General features: G+C 54.8%; 1 protein-coding gene across 1 annotated transcript; it reads left to right on the forward strand.

The window, feature by feature from the left end:
* The first annotated feature begins 1118 nt into the window (after window positions 1-1118).
* On the forward strand, window positions 1119-22004 carry CCDC40 (coiled-coil domain 40 molecular ruler complex subunit). The gene is made up of 19 exons (XM_032966911.2): window positions 1119-1810; window positions 2605-2682; window positions 3222-3387; window positions 4340-4629; window positions 5266-5349; window positions 5677-5896; window positions 6561-6718; window positions 8048-8170; window positions 8973-9094; window positions 9765-10008; window positions 10827-11009; window positions 11701-11946; window positions 12917-13130; window positions 13832-14093; window positions 14782-14902; window positions 16390-16599; window positions 18012-18170; window positions 19100-19430; window positions 21290-22004. Exons 2-18 carry the CDS (start codon window positions 2647-2649, stop codon window positions 19400-19402), a joined length of 3141 nt encoding a protein of 1046 aa, XP_032822802.2. The 5' UTR covers window positions 1119-1810; window positions 2605-2646; the 3' UTR covers window positions 19403-19430; window positions 21290-22004.
* The last annotated feature ends 675 nt before the right edge of the window (window positions 22005-22679 follow it).

A 22679-nucleotide genomic window follows, 5' to 3' on the forward strand; every position in this document is an offset into this window, starting at 1 on the left:
GTAGCCACGTGTGGGTGCTCGATATCGATTGTTGTAGAATCTTAATTTAGACTTCGATTTAAAGCTTTCGTGACTGCAATGATTCATCTTCTTTGGTTCTTTCGGTAAAGTCACGTAGAATGATAATAAAATAATAAATTGATAAAATAAAATAACACAATAATATTCTCACGACGTTTCGGCCACAACACAAGCGGCCTTCATCAGCAACCACGCTCGCTGCAGAGGTAGGAATCCGATGAGCTATGAAGCTCTTTGTCACAAATGGCGGTACAGTAGGGGCACGGGAGTAAGGGAGTTACATCAACAAACAAAAAAACAAAAGTGCATTATACACAACAACACCGGCGTGCTGTACTAGTAACAAATTGGCACCTTTTGTTTACGTGATAAACCTTACTAATTGGTTGTGTCGGGTGGTGGCGGGTTTAACGACACATTTATATTTTCGCGATCTAACCCAAAAACCTCATGGATAGAGAAAAGGGTAAGCAAGTCACTAAAAGTAAATCATTTTTTATTTTTTGATTTAAAGCTTTCGTGACTGCAGGGATTCATATTCTTGGTTCTTTCGGTAAAGTCACGTAGAAGGGAAACAATGAAATAATATAAATATATTTTTAGTATTTTATTGTTTCCCTTCTACGTGACTTCACCGAAAGAACCAAGAATACATTTTTTTATTTGTTATCACCAAATGCACGCTTGGAGCAAGGCAGCAAAACAACAACAAAGACAGTCCAAGGACCACACCAAGACACTGCAATTACAGTGCACATTAAATCTGAACTATATCGATACACGGGCAAGGTGCAAAGTTACACAGATCACGAAACGTTCACATTAAATTGATCAATGAGTGATTGTATAATTGGCATTTATTTGTAAGGGGCCGTTCATAAATGACGTCACGCGATTTTGGACGATTTTTACCCCCCCTCGTCACGCGGCGTAACAAAAATTCAGACCCCCCTCAAATATGACGTCACAAAGCTCTGCCCCCCCCCCCCACAAAAAATTTAACATTCTTCAAATCGCTTTAAAATATTGTCATTGTAGTGCGTATTTAATGTGCCGCTGCACTCTGATGTTGTAGGAGAAAACATTTATTTAAAAGTCAATTTAATTAAGTAGAACGTGTTGTCTATATTTATTTAAAGTTGCGAATTTTGATGTGACGTCACATTTCTCACCCCCTCGTCACACATCGTCACAAATGTCTGACCCCCCCCCCTAGGCGCGTGACGTCATTTATGGAAGGCCCCAAAGCTCTTCCGCGGGTCATTCCTGTAAAACGGCTGAAAGTTTGTGACCCGTGTAAACACAATCGATCGATCGAGTCAACAGCACCGTGGCATTAAAAGCAAAACAACTATAACAGCCGACGTTTTGGTACGATTCTCCTGCACGGATGTTGTTCGTCTCACTCTACTGCACCCTGCCTGATAACGATTTAATAAATATATCTGCTGAAGCCCTCTCGTGGCAAGCATATTGCCCATCAGGCTATGATTTAAACGCACTTGCATGCTTAATTGGACTACAAAATAAAACCCACTTGTCGCTTAGCAACCTCCCTTTAATAAACACGTGGCTTCGCTTTTTACCCCTGAGGCCCCGCTCCTCATTTACCTAGCCCCGCCCTCTCATCGCCACGGCCACGCCCCCTCACACGCTCGCCCTTGTAACCCCGCCCCTAGCCGCCGTGGCCCCCGCCCCTCTTCGCCGTCGTCACGTGACAGCGCGACCGGTCTCCTAGCAACGCCGACTCTCCTCAACCTGGGCCGGTCATCGAGTGGGAGTCATTAAGGTTCTATTAATATTGCAGAGTATGTACTGTATTGTGTATATATATGAACCAATTACATATCATAACAAATATGTGTGCATTGTAATTGTACTTGACCGCGACGCGTGTTTGACTTTACAAAGCTATGGGGTTGGCGTTGCGTTATAACTGCGGGCAGGCGCGCGTTGTACGGAGGCTAAAGGCGCAGCCCTGCAGGTGCTCGCTCGGGCCTCTGCTGGCGGTTAGCGCCTCCGCTCGAGCGAGGGGGTATTTTGGCCTACTCTTCCACTGCTGGCGCACCCTGCCCAGCAGAGGCTCAATGTGGATGTGGCCCCGTGGACAGAGGCCGTGGGAGGATCTGAAGAGGGGGGCGGTGGGGTGGATTTGACGAATCTTGCACCACCACTGCTTCGGAGATAGAACTGGCGATCTCTGGATTTGGAAGTCCAGTGTGCTCATCATTACCGGACTCCAAAACAAATGTTAACTTTGCGAGTTCGGCGTGCGCGTACCGTGTCAACCCACGCAGTTTTACCCCGTATTTTTGACCGGCGAAATTGAGCTTTCAGGGCCATACGACGTACAGCCATTTCAACGGGGCAACATTTATTGCGTCTATTTGTTTGTGTCTTCCTTGTGATGGGACTTTGTAGGATGAACGTTGAGATGTATAAGGGAACGGGGTGACCAATAAGGTCTGAATTGGCCTGTTGTAATAAGGTAGGGGGCACTGATAATGGGTTGAGAGGTACGCGTGCGTGTGTGGGTGTTGTCCGTTGTGTCACTCTCTCTAATCTGGAGGTCGACTGTTGCAGGTGAGCGGGCAGCGCCGAGGCCGAGACATCGCGGCTCACAACATGGACCAGCCGGGGGCTGAGGACGGGGAGCGAATGGTGAGCTCGGACATCGGCCGTGAGTTGACGGTGGAGGTGCTCTTGGGCAGCGAGAGTGGACCTTGAATTGCAAACGTGAAGTTTCCATCAGGGGGGCTCAGAAATGCCAATGGGTCAGTACATCCATCCTCCACTAACCCACACTGACCAAAGTGGTGAAGTACGGTCGAATGACCTCTGCGACTGGCGTGGCATTAAATGGCCTTCATCCGGCAAAGGGCTGCTTAATTTACTATGATTACATGGTAAATACATTTATGCACAGCTTGATTTCGGCTGTATCTGCCTGGGTCTTTGTGAAGAAGAGCTTTATATCTCGTCGGATTCCTCCAGTCTCAATAAAGATTCTGATCACATGTGCCACCTCCTGGCTCTACCAGTGATGCGATAAAACAATATTAAATGCGATATGAATCCATGCGTGTGTGTGTATGTGTGCACTCGCTAACAGCACTTCCCCCAACAGCCCGCAATAGTCTGTTAAGGCTATACGGGGGATATTTGTCCGTATGTTTTTTTTTTGTACGCGCGTGTGGCAGGGCGATGTAGAGACGGAGCCCAGCGACGCCGGCGCTGGCGAGTGGTCAGCCGGCGCGTCAGCGGGGAGCCACTCGCGTCCTCGCTCCCACGCCAGCTCGGAGCGGAGCAGCCAAGACCGGCGCCCAGCCAGCGCCACCGCTGCCCGCACCTCCACCTCCACTCTAGGTGACACCGCTAGCCTGCCTCATTCTTGTTTCCATGATAACGTTGAGCTTGACTTGGGGGACCTGGTGGCTCAGAGAGGGGCGCCACAGTGGCGAGATGTTAACTACCTCACCTGATATACGGCAGGTCGTGGGGTCGATCCCGACCCTGACGCCTGTATATTTGGAGTTTTCATGTCTCTCTCCCTGTGGTCGCGTGGATTTTTCTCTGGGTCTGCCAGTTTTTTCCCCCCACACATTAGAAACATGCGTTTAGAGTATTTAGCTGCTATAACTTTCCACTTTGATAATTAATTTCTTTGAGCTATCATTTGTGGCCAGGTCCCTTCTGAAAAGTAACTATATAGCTCAGTGGGCCTTACCTGGTGAATGCAGAGGTCAGAGGCACTGAACCAGCACCACTGAGACCCTGGGTTAAGTCCGAGGTGTCAGCTGCCTAACCATGATTAAACCAGATGATCAAGTGTAGTGAGTTGATGGTTTCAGCCTGGTCACCGATGACCTACACAGAGACCCATTGACTTATGTAGAAAAACATAGACTTTCGTAGAGGTTCATTGACTTATGTAGACATTCACACATTTACAGTCAAACACTCTTTTCCTGTCTCTGTGTCAGACCAAAAATAAAGAGTATATCTCCGTCCGTCAACCCTGCCCACTTTTACAAAGCCACACCCACTTGATCGCTATCACCGCCCCCCCCCCCCCACACAGTGAGTGGCACTACTCTGAGGCCCTACCCACTGCTAAAGTAGTCCCGCCCTTCAATTGTATCCTGCCTTGCACATTTTGATTATTGACCTTACACTTGTTTACCCAGGTGGGGAGTGGATGGGGGGACAAGCCAGATTTTGACAAATTACTTTGGCGGAGGTGGAGAGCGGCACGGACCTTTTGAAAACCGGGACTGTCCAGCCTGTAAAACCCACACACCGCGTCTCCCTTTTCTAGGTGGACCGGAGGAAGTTACGGAGGTCGGAGGTCACGTTGACAGCGATGACGAGGACCAGGAGGATGCGTGGCGGAACGCAGCGACCTCCTCCGCCATCGCTGCCGCTGTCGCCGCCGCCGATGATAATGATGACAATTATGAAGAACAGGGAGGATGGGGGGAACACGGGGATCCGTCGGGGGGAGGAGAAAGAGAGGAGGGAGGAGAGGGGGACAGACGTGGGGACGAAGGCTCGGAGCGAGGAGGGAGTGATGCGGAGGACGACCTCGTTGTGCTCGACCCGGATCATGTGGGTGTCGCTCCTTTTGGCTCACACGCACACCTCTTTTCCACTGGGGGGGAGCATAGTACAGTACAGGAAGTCTTCGTTTAATGCGGAAGTAGAAGCGCTCCTGAAAAGTTCCTCGTGAAGCGAAAACAATTTCCCCATAAATTATGTAACGGTAAAGTTTGCCGAGATGCGATGTACTACTACGCACAGTGAGAAAGCGGGACAAATAACTCAGGGTACGCCGTCGCGTTACTGTATCATTCCGCATACTGTATCGCTGTACTGCTCAGCCGTGCAGCTCAAGAAAGGATTATGTCGCCGACCACTCGGATACCGCCTTATAACGGTGCGCGTTCCGCGTTACAAACAGTGGCGTTCTGCGTTATAGCAACGATCGATCGCGTAAAGTGTTCCCTTAGGGAAGTACCGCGTTATAGCGAAAACACATTGTGCAAACACCGCGGGTTAAGCGATGACTTACCGTAAAACGTTTGATTTTGCTGCACTCGCTTAAGATTTGCCCACGACATATCTTAAGCGAGCGTTATTTTACAACCGGATATCGCGTGTCCACCCCGCGCCCCCCAGTCCATACAGCGCCGCGACCCAGCGAACTAACGGCATCGAACCAATGCTTGTGTTTCTCCGTGGCAGCCGCTCATGAAACGCTTCCAAGTGGCGCTGAAGAAGCACCTCGTGAAGCAACTGGAACGCACCGACCTCGAGGCCAAGGAGCTGGTGAGAGCGACGAGGAGACTGGCACTGAGTGTGACGCCGTGATTATTATTGTTGATGCTTTCCAGCAAATGTTTAAAGAAAGCTTTTATTAATTAACTCTGTCCGTTCATATGTAACCTACCTGCCCACCTACCCACCTGGATACCTATATACCCACTCACCTCCCTACATATAAACTGTCCCACCTACATATGTATCTCACCTGCCCACATAACTACCTGCCTGGAAACCCACACATTAGGGTGATTATAATCCGTTTTTCTGCATTACCGGTAACCACAGGGAATAAAAACGATAAAAACGGCTTTTGCCATCCCCCCATCGCAGCGCGAGGTCCTGCGCAAGCGGCGCTCGGAGCGGGAGGAGGTGGGCGTCACGCTGTACGGGGCGCAGCAGGAGCTGGCGCGCCAGCAACAGCGCCTGGAGGCGCAGCAGGAGCAGCGGGCGAGCCTGGCCGCCCGGCGCCGTCACGAGGAGGAGGAGCTGGAGGCGACGCGCGGCCTGCACAAGGCTCGGCTCGACGCAGTCAACCAACAGCGCAAGCAGGGTGCGGTGCATCCACCTCCCGCCGCCAGCCCGTTGCTTCGCCTGGCGCTCGTAAAGGCCGATGATGATGGTGGCATTCGAGACGTTATAGGAATAGGTTTTACCCTTTTAACTGGCACAAAAAACTGACACCTTTATTCAAGGCATCATGTCTGCAATAACCGCAACACAAGCAGTCAAAATGCAAACAAAAAGACAACTCTGATAATATGCACTGTCCTTATTATCAGAGTTGTCTTTTTGTTTGCATTTTGACTGCTTGTGTTGCGGTTATTGCAGACATGATGCCTTGAATAAAGGTGTCAGTTTTTTGTGCCAGTTAAAAGGGTAAAACCTATTACTATATCTTGTTACTGGCAAAGGAGGTCTCATAATGTAAATTCGAGACGTTGTTGATGATAGCAGCACTGTAATATCACAGCAGAGATCCGAACCGAAAGCAAGAAACCAGGATTAACCGCTTATTTTTGAACAACTGAATCTTAAATGGTATTTGGTGCTTTGGATTTGGTTATCAACTTTAACCAGTTTTAAGACAATTTCTTTTTTAATTACCGCTTTGTTAGCTGGGCTGTTAAAAGCGAAATTGACCGTGATTCCACTTGAATCATCGCTGCTGCTGCCCCTTCCTCCCTCCCCCCTCCCCCTTGTCCCTCCACCCACAGTGGCGAGCGTGCGGGCAGAGGTGGAGCGTGTGGCGCTGGCCGTGCTGTACGCGCAGGAGGCCGAGCGCGACGTCTCCGGGGACGTGGCCGTGCTCAAGAGAGCCGCACAGAAGGCCGACCTCGAGAAATATCAGACGGAGGAGATCAAGATGAAGCAGGTGCATAGGGGGAGTGGTCAGGGGGGTCACGCAGGGGGTTTGGCGTCTCAGCGGGGGGGCATTCTGGATGATTCATAATTGTGGGGGACACGGTGTCGTGATTGCGGGTACAGCTCCTCCAGACTCTGCGTTCAGCTGTTGGCCCCGAGACACTTTGAGGCACACAAAGGGGGTGTCGCGGTCAGCACCACGCACGGCCGTCTCCGTCTCTCCCCAAACAGCAAAAAACAATATCCGCCATTCACCACTAAGTGGCGGTGACGTCACGACAGCGCCTGCGCGAGGCTCGGTGCGCTTTGAGACTACGTGAAGCATCCAAGGCTCACTGGCAGGAGGCCACTGGACAGACAAAGCTGTTATTGGTTGACCAACTGGCGTGATTGGCAGATGCACCACCTGTACTCCCAAGTGTAGCACTTCGCTGTGTTTTAGCCATCGCCATTATTGTGAGCATCGCACCTCCGTCCTCTGTTCTTGTTAGAGGGCGAGTGCGTCCAACTGACCAGTCGCGTCCTTCACGAGCCTCTTCCATATACACAGACATGGCCGTTATAGCCACCACCGTCACAATAACCACCAATATCAGTGACGAGTATAGATCTAGACTTCCGAGAATCATCCCGTTCAATCGATTACAATCGTGGGCTAGGCCATGTAATGATCCGGCCAGGTTTGTGTCCTGGAGGCTCTCCACCATCCAGCCAAACAAAGTGGAAGGAGCTTAACGACACTCATTATGAACCACGATCTTGGCTGAGAAACCCCACGCGTGAAGTTGACTGGTTGAATTACGCTTACGATAAATGCGGAGGGAAGTACAGTAAAACCTTGGATTGCGAGCATAATTCGTTCCGGAAACGTGTTTGTAATCCAAAACACTTGTATATCAAAGCACTCGTATATCAGTTGTGATCACGTGACGCTCGGCAGACAAAGCGTATACGTACACTACTCGTATTGCAAGACCTCGCTCATTTTATTAAATTAATATTTATTAAACAAATTTGCTTGTCTTGCAAAACACTCGCAGACCAAGTTACTCGTAATCCAAGGTTTTACTGTATACTGGATGTGGTGTGCACACACCTAACAATAGGTGGGGGTGGTTTAATTTTGTATGTTTTTAGATGATTTGTTCGCCTTTCCTGTACTTTGCACTACTGTTGTGTTTTTGTAATGTTTGTTGTTGTAATGTTCTTACCCGCCCCAATTGAACATGTGTGAAAAAGAGCTTTATAGCTCATCGGGTTTCTCCACTAAATAAATATTCTGATTCTGACCATCTTCCTCTTTGTGCACCTCCCTGCCCCCCCCCCCCCCCCCGACCAGGACATGCACGTGGAGCGACTGACACGGCAGGCGGACGCGACGCAGGAGCGCATCGCGATGCTGGAGGCTCAGCTGAGCGCACAGGCCCAGGACACCCAGGCGGCACGGGCTGGCGCGGCAGAGGTTTGCCACGGAGCGGACCCGCGCGTGGGCCAGACTGTGTTGCGATGAGAGTGTTGTCGATCGGAAAGGGAAGGCAGGGAGTGGCTGATGGTGGATGGGCTGAGGGTTAGTGTTTCGGAGTCTGGTTGGTTCGTTGGTTCGCTCGTGTGGTTAGGATTCGAGTTCGTGTTAAGGCCCAGGAGCAAGCACGGGAGTTGGAATTTGGGATGCGATTGGCTACAGTGATTTCCCGCACCGGGTTAGGTATAGGGTTTGGGCTAGGGTCTCATTGGTTAGTATGGGTAGGATGAGGGAGAGCGTTTTGGGTTAGAGCACACGCACAAACACGTGCGCACACGGCGTTTGTAACGTACCACCGTTCCGTCTCCAGTCCACGTTCCCTCATGCCGGCGCTGCAAGGTGTGCAAAGGTCCCGCCGTATAGCCTTAACAGCCTGTAGGGGCAAGTGCTGTTGTCAAGCACCTATTAAGACCGGCACGGTGTATGGGGGGTGGTTGGCCAGCACCACACCCCAAGTGGCGTTGTTTACACACCACACCAGGTACTCATTTGAGGCTGAGTCGACCTAGGTGAGTCCCAGGACCAGTTCAGATAAACATCACTGGTGTTGACCGTGAGCAGGAATCAAACTCGGGTCGCCGGCTCAGTAGTGCATTTCAACGGTCTGTTAAAAGGTTTACGGGCGACCTTTGTCTTACAAACATTCATACACAAACCCGCACGCGCGCGCACACACACACACGGGCGTGCGACGTTCATAACGCGTACTCTGGTCTCCGGGTGCCTCTGGTTGGCACTGCAGGCTCGCGCGGAGATCGATGCGATCGTGTTGGAGAAGCGCCAGCTGCTGCAGCACTGGAACGCGACGCTGCAGGGGTTGAGACGGCGCGACGAGGCCCACGCCAACATGCAGGAGGCGCTCGCGTGAGTGGCGGGTGGTGTCCAGCGCTGGCGTCGCACAAGCGGCACCGTCGCTCAGGGCCCAAGCGGAAAATGTTATCCCCAACGCGGTGGTAACGCTCGTGCCTTGCGGCAAGAAGAACCAAGGTCTCAGTCCCAACTGAGGCGGCGTTCTCTGTGGAGTTTGTATGCACCTATCTCCCCCTGTTTTGCAGAGTGTGAGTGAGCGCGTGTGCACGAATGTGGGGAGGGGCGGTGTCGTGGTTAACACGCTGCACGAGGAACCAGGCGACCTGAGTTCGATTCTCGCTCACGGCCAACGCCGGTGATGATTATCTGAATAGGTCCTGGGCCTTCCCTAGGTCGACTCAGCCTCAAATAAGTACCTGGTGTGGTGTGAAAACATCGCCACTGGGGAGACAAAGGCGGTCGGGCGTGGTACTGGCCACCCACACCCTCGTGTGCCACACCCACACAATTACACACACAGTCACAATTACACCAACATGTATGTTACGTTGAACTTCTTTCGCACTGTACGTAATCAACGGTGCTAATCGGAGGTGCGGGGGGAAGGACAACAAACTGAACACAAAAAAACTGTTCTCAGGGCATTCGTTTTTAATCTATATTCAACAAAAAAATCACATCGCTGATCGTAAACCAGCTTCTCCCGATTGTCGTGCGGCTGCAGCGAGTGCCGACGGGAGGCGCTGTCGGCCGACACGGAGCTGAGCAACTACAAGCGCCTGATCCGCAAGGAGGAGGAGCGCCACGGCGCGCTCACCGTGGTGCTGCACCGCGCCGATGCCGAGGTGGCTGGCGTGCGCCGCCTCACCGCACAGTGCCAGGAGCAGCAGGAGGCCCTGCGCACCGACTACGCCACGTACGCGCGCACGCTGCAAGAGACGGAGGTGGCCCTGGCACGCGCCGTCAACGTGAGTGCAGCGCGCGTGCTCGCGTGTGCGAGCGTGCATGCAGGCAGTCGTCCTCCAACAACAACGCTCACGACAACGAGCGAAAGCGCTGGGTGGCTAAAACGCAGCAAGTTGGCATGGCGGGGGGCACAGCTGGTGCAGCTGCCAGTCATCTCAGTCAACCCATGGCATCTGGGTCTGTCCCGTGACCTACTGCCAGCAGCGAGCCTTCGACACTTCACGCGGCGTCAAAGTGCACCTGGGCTGGCACGGGCGCCGTGGAGACGTCACCGTCACTTAGTGGCGAATGGGCGTGGTGACAGCGTGTCCGCCGATCGTTGGCGGAGGTTCCGCGGTTCGAATCCAGTGGCAGCCTCCCAGTTAATACCGCAGTGCGTGCAATTACTGTACCACGCGCCGTCTGCTTTGCTTCACAGCGGATGTTAATGGTCTCGCAGTGCGACGACGTTTCGCAGGGGTGGGTGTCGTGTCGCCAAATAAAAAAATGACCCGCAAATTACTTTTTTTGTAATTGCTGTATACACAGCAATCTGTATACACTGCAAGCATCGCCCCCTATTGCGAACAACCTGGCAAAACTCTTAGGATTTCCTGAGTCAACAAGGGTATTGATAATTACAATAATTAATCATAAATAACAAAACATACCCGCATGCACACATGCACGGGCACATACACGCTCACATCCACGCTCACACGCTGGGCGACGCCCGCGTCCTAACGCTACTCTTTTTCCTGCCTCGCTTTCTCGCCCCGCTCCTCTTCCTCGCTCTCTCGCCCTGCTCTCTCCCCTTCCGTTATCCCCCTCCCCGGTGTAGGAGCGTGGCGCACGGGAGAGCGAGCTGACGGTGCTGCGCTCTCGCTGGGAGCGCGAGCACGCGGCACGCTCGGCCCTGGAGGACGCCATCATGGAGGCACTCCGGGAGCAGCTGACGCGTGACAAGGCGGCGCTCTACTCCAAGAAGCTCGTGGACAAGATGCGCGCTCGCAAGAAGGAGCTGGTGCGCCGCATGTGAAACTCCGGGGCACTCGGGGGGGCGGAGCTATTGAGCAGGGGGGGTTGCGGGCAGGAGTTGGGGGGGGTGGTTGTGGGGGTGGGAGAGCAAAGAAATAGTGGAGCCATACGAAGAATGTTGTACGTAACGTCGTTGTGGCAGTGTGTCGTCACGTCGCTATGGCATTATGGGGCTGTGTCGTGGCGTTTGCCATTGTGTCGTGTTGTGGCGTTGTGTCACCGTGTTGTGGCGTTGTGTTGTTGTGTCACCGTGTTGTGGCGCTGTTTCATCGTGTTGTGGCACTGTGTTGTGGTGTTGTGGTGTTTTGTCACTGTGTTGTTGTGTCGTCATTTTAAATTCCTAAAAGCAAGGAGGCCGCGTGGCTCAGGCACTCAGAGGGCCGAGCCGACACAGCTGAGAGCCTTGGTTCGAATCTCGGCAGAATTAAGGTGATCGGTTATCATCATAGATTTTTGTGTTTACGACGACACTCGATGATTTGATCAAACGAGCATCGTTGAAACCTTCCACCACCCGACACGGCCGGGCAAGCTCGCGTGTCGCGTCCCCGACAAAGCTGCGCGCATCCGTATGCGTGCCACACGCCGGTGCCCGCGTCGTCGCAATCTAAGGAGAGGTGTTGCTGTCGTCCGGACTGATGGCGCCTCCCCCCCCCCCCCCGCATGCGCGCCCACAGGAGCTGGACGTGGCGCGGGCGGAGAACGAGCTGGCGCGTGCCGCGCTGGCCGTCACGCAGGCCGGCGCCCGCGAGGCCTCGCGCGCCCGCACGTTGGCAGCGGCCGAGGAGGAGACGCGGGCCCAGGAGGCCCTGGTGGCGCGGGCGGAGACGGAGGCGGCGCGGCGCACGGCCCTCATCGCGCGCAAGCAGGCGCTCGTCGACCTCAACAACAAGAAGGTGGAGCAACTGGTGGCCAGCGCCGGGGTGAGTGCGGGCGAGTGGGCGGGCGGCGAGGGGAAGGAGGATGATGGCGATGGAAGCGAGGTGGGGGTAGAAGGGTGAAGAGTGGGGCGAGAGGCGAGAAAAGATGAGAGAGCGGGGGAGGAAGAGAAGGAAGAGGAGCGTTGGGAGAGATGTGAGGGGCGACGGGACGAGGAGAGTAGGAAGAGAGGAAAAACGAAACAATTTGACGGGAGAGATGTGAGGGCGCAGGAGAGGTGTGAGAGATGAGGAGAGAGGATGGTAGGAGAAGAGAGGTAAGTCTGGTGGGGCGAGCAGCGAAGGGTGATGGGAGAGAGGTGAGGGGTGAGGAACAGAGGGTGCGGGGATGCGGGTTAGTGGGGGGTGATGGGGAGAGAGGTGACGGGACAGCGCTGGGCGGAGAGAAGTGGGGAAAGGGTGAGCGTAGGAGGATGAGGGGGAGGGTGGCGAGCGAGTGGAGGCTCGCGTCCATTTACCGGCGTGAAGTCTGCGGAGCTGCCTGCTCGTTGCGTGCGCCGTGAGGGAGGCGTCATGCCCGCTGGTGCGATGTCACACCTGTTCGCTTGCTCGCTCGCGCGTACCTGACGCCAAGCTCACACCCACTCGTGCAGGAGATCACACCTGCCGGCGAGTGCACTTGTTAGCTGTTCACACATGTGCGTGCGGCAGTGTGCGTGCGTGCCAGCGCGCGTTCGCGAGCACGCGTGGGGAGCGGAAGCCACCAACACCACCAGTGACAATTATCTGAGCCAGTCCTGGGCATCCCGTAGGTCGACTCGGCCTCAAGTGAGTACCTGGCACGGTGTGTAAGCATCAGCCACTGGGGAAACAAATGCATCCCAGTGTGGTGCCGGCCACGCCGTACCCCCCGCGCGCCACGCCGTTCTTCGTAGGCGCTCGCTAACAGCCGTGGCCCGGATGACGACATGGTGGGGGGGTGGGGGCGTCGTTTTGTTTGCGTTCGTCTCGCCAGGGCGTGGAGCTGGGGCCCCTGGAGCTCCACATCAAGGAGCTACGGCGCCAGCTCGCGGAGCGGCGGGCCCAGTCCACCGAGCTGCAGGCGCAGTGGCTGCGCGCGCAGGGCGAGCTGGTGCGGGAGAGCCGTGAACGCGAGGAGCTGGCGCGCACCGTCGCCGCGCTGCGCCAGCGCCTCACCATCCTGCTCCAGCGCAAGCTGCGCGTCGAGGGTGCGTGCGGGGGATAGGGGCGGTGGGGATTTTTTTTTTGGTCACGTCCGTCGTGGAGCAGAGGGATTACGGCAGTTGTCGTTACGGTTGAAACGCACCGCATTGATATCCAGGGCGGCCTGCTGGTTTCGAACCGTGAACTTCTGCAACGAGCGGCAAACGCCCGACCGCTGGGATAAAAAAAAGGACGGAAATTCGCCTATGTAGCCTTAACAGACTGTTGGGGCAAGTTGCTGTGAACGAGCACCTCTGAGGGCCGACACGGCACAAGAGAGTGTCCAGCGCCATGCCCGTCCGAACTCTGTCTCCCTTGTGGCACTGTTTACGACGCACTGCAGCAGATACTCACTACCCTCCCCCCAACTCACAAACAAACACGTTGTGAAAGACATAACGCAGAAGATCCCTGGGCTTGATCCTCCACGAAGCTTATGGTCCATCCAAAATCACATCCGCACAAACCACGGCAGATGCGGATACATGGTGCACAAATGTACAATTAAAAACTCTCCAACGTGCGACTGTGGTCATCCAGAACAGACGGTGTAACGTGTACCGATGCAATGCCCACAAATACGAAGGAGACATCACAGCGGTGCAATTGTCTGGGCTTGACCACTTGAATGTGAAATTGTTGTTGTCGCCCTGCATCTACGTCAGCCGTAAGAAAGACCCACCCCACTTTTCCCCCCCACCGGCAGGCGAGGTCGCGCAGCAGCAGCGCGGAGTGCGGGACACGGAGCGGCGCACGGCGGCGCTGCACCACTCGCTGGAGCGCCTGTGCTCGCTGCTGGAGCGTGAGCGCAGCATGCGGAGCGGCCTGCAGGCGGGGCGGGCGCTGCTGGAGGGGGAGGTGGTGGGGGCGCTGCGCGAGGCCGAACGCGACGCCGTGCGCCTCGCCGAGCGCCTGCAGGAGCTACGCGACGACAAGGGCAGGCTGCTGTCGGCGCTGCTGCAGGCCGAGTAAGCCCGCGGTGACACGGCTGTGACGATGACGGCAATGGTGAAGATGATGGCGATGATAATAATGATGATGATGGCGATAATGGCGATGATGGCGATGGTAATGATGGCGATGATGATGATGACGGTGATGACAATTCAGAGCTGTGGAAATTGAGGGTTGGTGTATCACACACAAATGTTGTGAAAGTCCCTTCCCGTGGGTGTCGAGGAGATGAAGTGTGGACTCCACCTATTCCATCTGTATGGCATAGAGTGTTACCCCCCCCCCCTTGCACGTATTGGTTTTCTCCGGATGCTCTGGTTTCCTCTCCCCACAGGGGCGCTACGGTGGCGAGACGTTTACTCCCTCACCTGGTACACAGGAGGTCGTGGGTTCGATCCCGACCCTGATGCCCGTATATTTGGAGTTTGCGTGTCTCTCCCTTCCCGTGGCCGTGTGGATTTTTCTCTGTGTCCTCCGGTTTTTCCCTCCACATTTAGAAACATGGGTTTTGGAGTATTTAGCTGGGCTAAATTTCCACGCGGTAAGTGATTTGGTTGGGCCATCGTTTGTTTCCGGGTCGCGTTTTTGAAAAATCCCTATGTAGTTCAGTGGCACTTACATGGTTAAAATAAAAAAAATAGTTTGAAATAGTTTGAACGGTTCATGCGGACGGATCTCTGCGTTTGTCTGCACGGTGCCCAGGGAGCAGATCCTGCTGTGGGAGCGCCGCACGCAGTTGGCGAAGGAGATGCGCGCCGCGGTGGACGCGGACGTGGGACACGGCGAGATGAAGGCCATGAGGGCAGAGATCCACCGCATGCAGGTGGAGCGACGACCTCTCTTTCCCCACTGCGCTCGTCTAAGGGGGCACGAACCGTCACGCGAACTCCGGATACCCTCGCAGCGGCAGCGGCTTTTGGTTAGCCCAGGGGCTCGGCAAACCTGCGGCTCTTAAAGGACTGCAGTGCGGCTCTTGAAATTCGAAAAAACATGGCTCTTCTTGTAAGTTTGGTTGCCCACCCCTGACCATGGAAGTCCAGCTCACTATGGAAGTCCAGTTGACCATGAAAGACCAGTTCACCATGGAAATCCAGTTAACCATGGAAGTCCAGTTCACCATGGAAGTCCAGTTGACCATGAAAGACCAGTTCATCATGGAAGTCCAGTTGACCATGGAAGTCCAGTTGACCATGGAAGACCAGTTCACCATGGAAGTCCAGTTCACCATGGAAGTCCAGTTGACCATGGAAGTCCAGTTTACTATGGAAGTCCAGTTCACCATGGAAGTCCAGTTAACCATGGAAATCCAGTTGACCATGGAAGTCCAGTTGACCATGGAAGTCCAGTTGACCATGGAAATCCAGTTGACCATGGAAGTCCAGTTTACTATGGAAGTCCAGTTCACCATGGAAGTCCAGTTAACCATGGAAATCCAGTTGACCATGGAAGTCCAGTTAACCATGAAAGACCAGTTGACCATGGAAGTCCAGTTGACCATGGAAGTCCAGTTAACCATGGAAATCCAGTTAACCATGGAAGTCCAGTTGACCATGGAAATCCAGTTGACCATGGAAGTCCAGTTGACCATGGAAGTCCAGTTGACCATGGAAGTCCAGTTGACCATGGAAGTCCAGTTGACCATGGGCAGGGGTTGGCAACCTGAACTCTGGAGCCGTATGCGGCTCTATAAGTACTGCTGCTTTATTAAGGACCACCATCTCGTATTCACATGCATTGCCACACTCGAAATATTGAGTTGTTTACCGAATATAAAAAGCTCACTATTCTTGTTATTTTGGTTGTTGGCCTCTGGGCTAGCCGACGATCACCGCATCGTACGCTTTCAGATGGGGGGGGGAGGGCGTCTGGAATGCTCTTCCTTCCGATATTGGGAAGCCACTGGAGCTTTCCACTTTAAAATCATCTAGATTGAAAACTCATTTCTTTAGAACTGCTTTTCGTGTTTAGTTTTTTGTCCTTCCCCCGCATCTCGGATTAGCAGGGTTGGCAATGTACAATGCGAAAGAAGTTCAACATACTCCACCACTTACTCACTTCAGTCGCTCGCTCGCTGGCGGTCACTCGCCTCCTCGTCAATCTTGTGTCGCTGCTATTGTGGGTATTGTGCTATGTCGACGTAGGGGAGGCCCAGGACTGGTGATTATCTGAGCGGGAATCGAACTCAGGTGGCTGGGTTTGTAGCGCAGCTCGCTCACCGCTACACTATCGCTCCCCATGGACACAAACACACACACACCTCCTCAACATACACATGCACATTCACCCCCCGCCCTTCCCCTCGCCTTGCAGGTGCGGTACACACAGCTGTTGAAGCAGCAAGAGCGGCTGATGCGCGACATGGAAGCGTCGGTGTCCCGGCGCGACACCATCACCACGCGGGCCCAGGTCGCCGGGGCCCACGGTGACCGCTCCTCCTCTGCCACCGCCGCCGCCACGACCGCGGTGGCGCTGCAGCGAGTCCTGCAGGCCCTGCGCACCGGCATCAAGGACGTGCAGACGGTGAGTTTGTGGCTCTCTATACGAGTCTATGGATCTCTGTGAGCAATGGCGGAGCCAGGATTTTCAGGTAGGGGGGGGCAACCCCTCCAGCTATGAAAAACGATAGGAGTTGTTAGTAAGTAAGGACTTTTTTATTTTACGGGTGTGCGGCGATGGCGCAGATATCGATTGGGGATCGAATTCGAACCGGGTGTGGTCGGCATCGCGCTCGCTGAAGGTGAATGCCTTCAGGGAAGTCGTGTACTGTATACGAAACTGCGCACAATTCTGTAAGTCACTTATAACTGCTTTGCCGTTACTTATTGCCAATTATGGACTCAGACTATTGTCCTACCATGTCATAGAGTCCCTGGCACGTAATAACATGCGACACAGTGGCAGTGGAGGTCGCAAAATGCCGATTTATTACTAATAAACCCCAATGATCCGATCGAAATTGGGGATTTCGATCAGATCATTGGGGGGGGGGTGTCTATGCGAGTCTGTGCGCGTCTATGGGTCTCTGTGTGCATCTATGGGTCTCTATGCATGTCTATGGATCTCTGTGTGAGTCTATGGCTCTCTATGCTAGTCTATTGTTGCTGTTGTCAACCTGTAGCTTCCCACTGTCTGGGTAAAGTCCTGCCCCATTCCACTCCATCCCTTCCTTTCCCAGCTGCTGCTGTCCAGCAGTGTTCTCCGAACTCTGATTTAATTTCACTGTTGTCTCTCCCGCGCTCTCTCCTTCTCTTCCCTGCTCTCTCGATCTCCTCTCCGGAGGACTTAGTTTCACCTCTAATCTCTCGCCAGTGTTTCTCAAGACGTTGTCCTGCCCCAAACCCCAAGGCCACTTGATTCATCTTGCTCCAACAACAGGGGTCACTGATGCAAAAATCCTCCTGATAGCTTTAACAGATGTTTATGGCAAGTGCTGTTCACGAGTAGCGCCTATGAAGGCCGGCATGGCACACGGAGGGGGTGGGTGTGGCCAGCACCACGTCCTGCCACTTTATGTCTCCCTAGTGGCCACCGCTCCCCATTTTCCACTGATAAACAATCGCTATTCGCCACTAAGTGGCGGTGATATCACCACGGCGCTTGTGCCATTCTAGGTGCACTTTGAGGCTACGTGAAGTGTCGAAAGCCCGCTGGCAGGAGGTCACGGAAAAAGATGCAGGTGCCGTGGGTTGGCCGAGCTCTTATTTAACGAATGCTTTTACACGTGGCTTTCATACAGAGATGATTGACCCTCACACACACACACACGTAAAATCACGTCCTCATCCCACAACAACTCGGCAGGTTCATCGCGTCGACGAAATGTTTCTGCCGGTAACAACCCCCAAAGTAAGTCGCCCGGTCCCGTTTGAAACAAACTCGCTACGTGGGTGATACCGGTCCTGCGTCGCTGTGGGTTCTGTGGGTTCCGGCAGCGCGTGGCTCAGAGCGACGGGGAGATCGCGGAGCTGAGGGAGGCTTGCGTGGCGCTCGAGGAGGAGCTGTCGAGCCGCCGCCGGCGCCTCGTGGAGCAGCGCGGGGCCCTGGAGCAGCTGGAGGAGGAGGCGCACGACTTGGCGGAGCGCAAGCGCAAGGTGAGCGGCCAGAACATCCCAACGCTGACAGAGAAAATATTTACCTGCAAGTTTTACTCAAGTGGGATTACGCATGCCATCCCCCCCCCCCCCCACCACCGCCCCCCCCCCCCCTTACTGCGAAAACCTGGCAGCACCCTCCCTACTGAAGAGCCTCGAGGCTCGGCGAAGCTTTCCTGGGGCAAACAAGTTTAACTGTAACAATGTCCGGTGAAGTATCGTTTTGTCACCACGAGGGGTCGCTCGGTGCGTCCAGTGGGAGCCTCTCGGCTCGGTCTGTTTGCCAGACGGCAGTCAGCGAAAGTTGGATATTGGCGCTCCACGTGGGCAAGCCAGAGAGGCCGTGACGGGGTCGGTGAAGTCAAGTGCCCCCTCTGTATCTCTGTGCCAGCCTTCATAGCTGCTGCTGCTCCTGCTCGCTAACAGCACTTGCCCCAACAGTCTGTTAAAGGCTATACGTTACTTTATTTTTTGTTTTACCAGGTAAGGCCCACCGAGCTGTATAGCTCTTTTTTTACAAGTGACCTGGCCACAAATAAAAGCTCAACAAAGTGTCTCATCATGTGGAAATTTATAGCAGTAGCCAAATACTCTAAGCTCTATTTTGTGTATAGTTTGTTGTCCTCCTCCGCACCTCCCATTAGCACGGTTGGCGCCGTACGGCACGAAAGAATTTCCACATACGTGCATACATAAACGGATGTTTCTAAATGTGGAGGGAGAAACCGAAGGACCCGGAGAAAAATCCACGCGACCACGGGGAGAGAGAACACGCAAACTCCAAGTATACAGGTGCTAGGATCGGGATTGAACCCACGACCCCCTGTACACCAGGCGATGGAGATAACATCTCGCCACCGCGGGGGGGGTGTGGGGGGGTGTCTTTGTGCGTGGTGTTTCCGACCGCCCCCTCTCCCGCCACCGCGCAGAACCTCCAGGATCTGGTGGCCCTGCAGACGCGCGGCAAGCACCTGGAGGCGGCTCGCGGTGGACGCTACCGCCCGCTGTGCTCCTCCGCCGAGGGCGTGCGGGCGGAGACGGAGCGCCAGGAGGAGCGCTTGCACGCGCTGGCCACGGCGCTGCACCGCCTGCTCGGGGAGCGGCCGCACCTGCAGGGCCCGCTCCGCCCCGTCAGCCTGGCGCTCGCGGACCGCATGCAGCGGCTGCAGCAGCAGGACGAGGAGGAGGAGCAGCAGCAGCGGGAGGAGAGGGGCCAGATGCTACAGCAATAGCAGCGGCGGCGGATTTGTAGAGGAGCAGGTGAGATGCGGGCGAAAAAATGTCTGCAGCAGTAGGGATGGAGGTTGCGCAACAAGCAAACGCAGCAGTAGCAGCTGTAGAAGCAGCAGTGGGAGGTTAAGGGGCCAGATGCTACAGCAGCAGCAGCAGATCAGCAGAAGCAGTTTTGCAGCAGGGATAGAAAGATGCACTTCAAGCAGCTGCAGCAGGAGCGGCAGCAGCAGGTGCAGGGTGCGAAAGCTGCAACCACGGTCACAACCGTAGCAACAGTAGCAGATGCAGTAGCAGCAGTGCCATCAGCAACGCAGGGTGAGAGAAGGGAGATGCAGGGGAGGAACTGGAGACGCGCGGCATGGAGGCCACGCGTCGTTGCCGCACGTGACTGCGCGACACCGTCCTGAGGAGTGCGACGGCCGACCCCAGGCGGTGAGGGAGAGAGAACCGCCGCGCGAGTGTTTTGTCGTTGCTACGACGCTCTTCTAGAGTGCTCTGCGGGTGTCTAAGTCAGGAGGGGAGATGCACAGAGAGCAGCAGCAGCAGCAGTAATACCAGCCACAGCAGCAGCAGCAGCAGCAGCTGTTGTACTCGGCGTGTAACAACGCATCGATTCATCAATTAAAATAGATTTTTTTTTGTTTACGCTCGGGATACACGCAAAGGAATTGTGCGTGCGTGCGAGAATCAATTATTTACAATTTATGTAAACGACAAACCGCTAACTCCTACGTTTACGCAAGTGGGGTGAGCTGCACTGTGCGAGGGAGAGGCAACACCAATGGCTCACAACGCAAATGCATAGTAACGCCTCCTCCTCCTTCTTCCCATATTTGTCCGGCCACGTGAAAAATACGTTTATTTTTTACACATCCCATCAGTCGCACGGACTTGCGGGTGTGCATCTCGCATCAGCAGGCATTCGTTCAAGACAAGCAAAATGCCGGAGCACTGCTGGTGAACTGCCCAAGTGTTTATAGGCAAGGACTGGTTTTGACAGTCAGCGTCTCATCAGCAGCAGAGTCAGGCTTCGCTTGAACCACTGCTGGTGAACTGCCCACGTGTTTATAGGCAAGGACTGGTTTTGACAGCCAGCGTCTCATCAGCAGCAGAGTCAGGCTTCGCTTGAACCACTGCTGGTGAACTGCCCACGTGTTTATAGGCAAGGACCCCTCTCTTTATGAGACAGGGGTCCCGGTTCGGAGATTTAACGGAAACCCTTGGTGAGTGATCGCACTCTGTTGGAACAGCCACACGGGGGTCCGGGGGGGGGGGGTGGACAGCGGCAGCAGCGACTATGGGCCGTCACTGCCGGACATTCTCTCTCCGCTACTGGATGAGTGCCGTCTCGCGCCCGGCGCTGCCTCTCAGCGAACCGTTGACGCGGCTCGTGGCGGGTAATGAATTCGGGTCGATGCCCGTTTAGAGCGACTGGCACATTGATCCGCACTCACGGCCACTTTTGCAAGCGCACGACTTCTCGCTCCATGTCAATCTTGCCGTGCTACAATTAACAAAAAAAAATACGTTACTCTCCTGCAAACACGATGTTGATGATGATCGTGGCGATGATGATGATGATGATGACGATTATGACGATGATTTTGATGATGATAACGGTGATGATAATGACGATGAATTTGATTACAACGGACAATTACTCTATCTCACTACGATGCTAACCTCTGCCCTGTTGACGCGCGCTGGATTGCAGTTATGATGATGACGACGATTACGATGATGATGACAGTGAAAATAATGGCGATGATGGCAGCGTGGTAATAATTCCGCGGTAATAATTCGTGCGCAGTTTGGCGAGCGCGTCTCCTCTGCGATGTTGACCTTTGCCCTGCTGACACACGCTGGATGGATTCTGCTGCCCTCAGCCCCCGCGGGAGATGCGCACGGCTGCACGCGACGCTGCGAGGAGGAGGAGGGGGGCGACGAGGAGGGGGCGAAGAAGGATGCGGAGGAGGAGCGGGTCGTTTGCGTCCTGTGCTCCTCCTTCTCCTCACAGTGTCTCATCGACCTCCTCGCTGTTTGCTCACCACGCACCGATCACCTCACTTTACACGCCTCGCTATTGGTGCCCCGTCGTACACTCGTCACAATCATCATCGTCATCACCATACACTGCTCCTCACACTCTCCTTTACTCCTCACCCTCACCGCCCCCCCCCCCTCCCAACTCCTCCATCCTCACCACGCCCTCCTCACCCTCACAATACGCCCTTCCACCTTCCACCTTTTCCCGCCATCGTCTTCCTCACCCACCGCACTCCTCTCACCACGTTTACCGTCCCGAGGCTGGAGGGCGAGGGGGGTGAACGCGCGATGAGGAGCGGTGGGGAGAGTGAGGAGGGTATGGGGAAGGTGAAACGAGGAGGGTGGTGGGGGTGGTGGGTGAGGGGGGAGGGGGGTGAGGGTGGCGCGCCATTCGCCGTGTTCCCGTCACGCCGCTCTCGCATGGAGGGGGTGCCGCGTGGAACAGAACGGTGGCGACGACGATGACGACGATTACCGTCACGGCCACGGCGACGACGACGACCGGGATGACAGGCTCACACGGGCACCGATGGGCGGGCGGGCGGGCGGGCAAAAGAGCGAGCGGGCGGACGGGCGGGCGAGCGGGCGGGCGGGCAAACGAGCGAGCCAGCGAGTCCGCCTGGCATTTAGTGCTCTCTGAACCCCGACGGGAATCCCGAGCGGAAAGGAATAATGGCGACATGCGCGATTACCCGCTAATGCGCTCTCATCGCACGGCCTGGTATTTAGTGCGCCCCCCACACCCCCAATGCTCATGCCACACAGCGGCACACGCCACGCCACAACACGGCATGCCACGCCATGGCACTCCACGCTGTGCCACCCTACGCCACTCCATGCCACACCACTCTTGAGTCTTTAAGGCAGTGACTATGGGAGTGAGGTGGTGATGGTGGTGGTTTAGTGAAGTGAAGGTAGCGGAGAGCGGGGGTGGGTTGGGGGGAGGGGGGTCAGGTTGTGTGGCTGCAAGGGATCAGGGCCGGTTCAGATCTCACTACTGATGTTCAGAATATTTTCGGAATCAGAATCTTTATTTATCCTTGAGGAACTCGATGAGCAGTGAAGCTCTTTAGCCGTGGCCGCCGGGATTACAACTCGGGAGTTGATCGTGCGGCGCTTGGACCCACCACTCCACTGCTGACAACAACAACAACAATGCTGTGGGTTCGATTTCAGTTACCGTGATTGGTGGTGCGGTGATTGTTGCATCATTTGGCGCTCAACAAGAAC

Source organism: Petromyzon marinus, chromosome 37 (assembly GCF_048934315.1).
Source record: "Petromyzon marinus isolate PM22_M1 ecotype Great Lakes invasive population chromosome 37, UKy_Petmar_22M1.pri1.0, whole genome shotgun sequence".
Taxonomy (NCBI): Eukaryota; Metazoa; Chordata; class Hyperoartia; order Petromyzontiformes; family Petromyzontidae; genus Petromyzon; species Petromyzon marinus.

Excerpts from the sequence above, each read along its gene's own strand:
- CCDC40 (XM_032966911.2), top strand. The coding sequence starts at position 2,647 with ATGGACCAGCCGGGGGCTGAGGACGGGGAGCGAATG. Across the intron at positions 14,903-16,389 it reads CAGAGATCCACCGCATGCAG|GTGCGGTACACACAGCTGTT; the intron begins GTGGAGCGACGA and ends CTCGCCTTGCAG. Across the intron at positions 18,171-19,099 it reads TGGCGGAGCGCAAGCGCAAG|AACCTCCAGGATCTGGTGGC; the intron begins GTGAGCGGCCAG and ends GCCACCGCGCAG.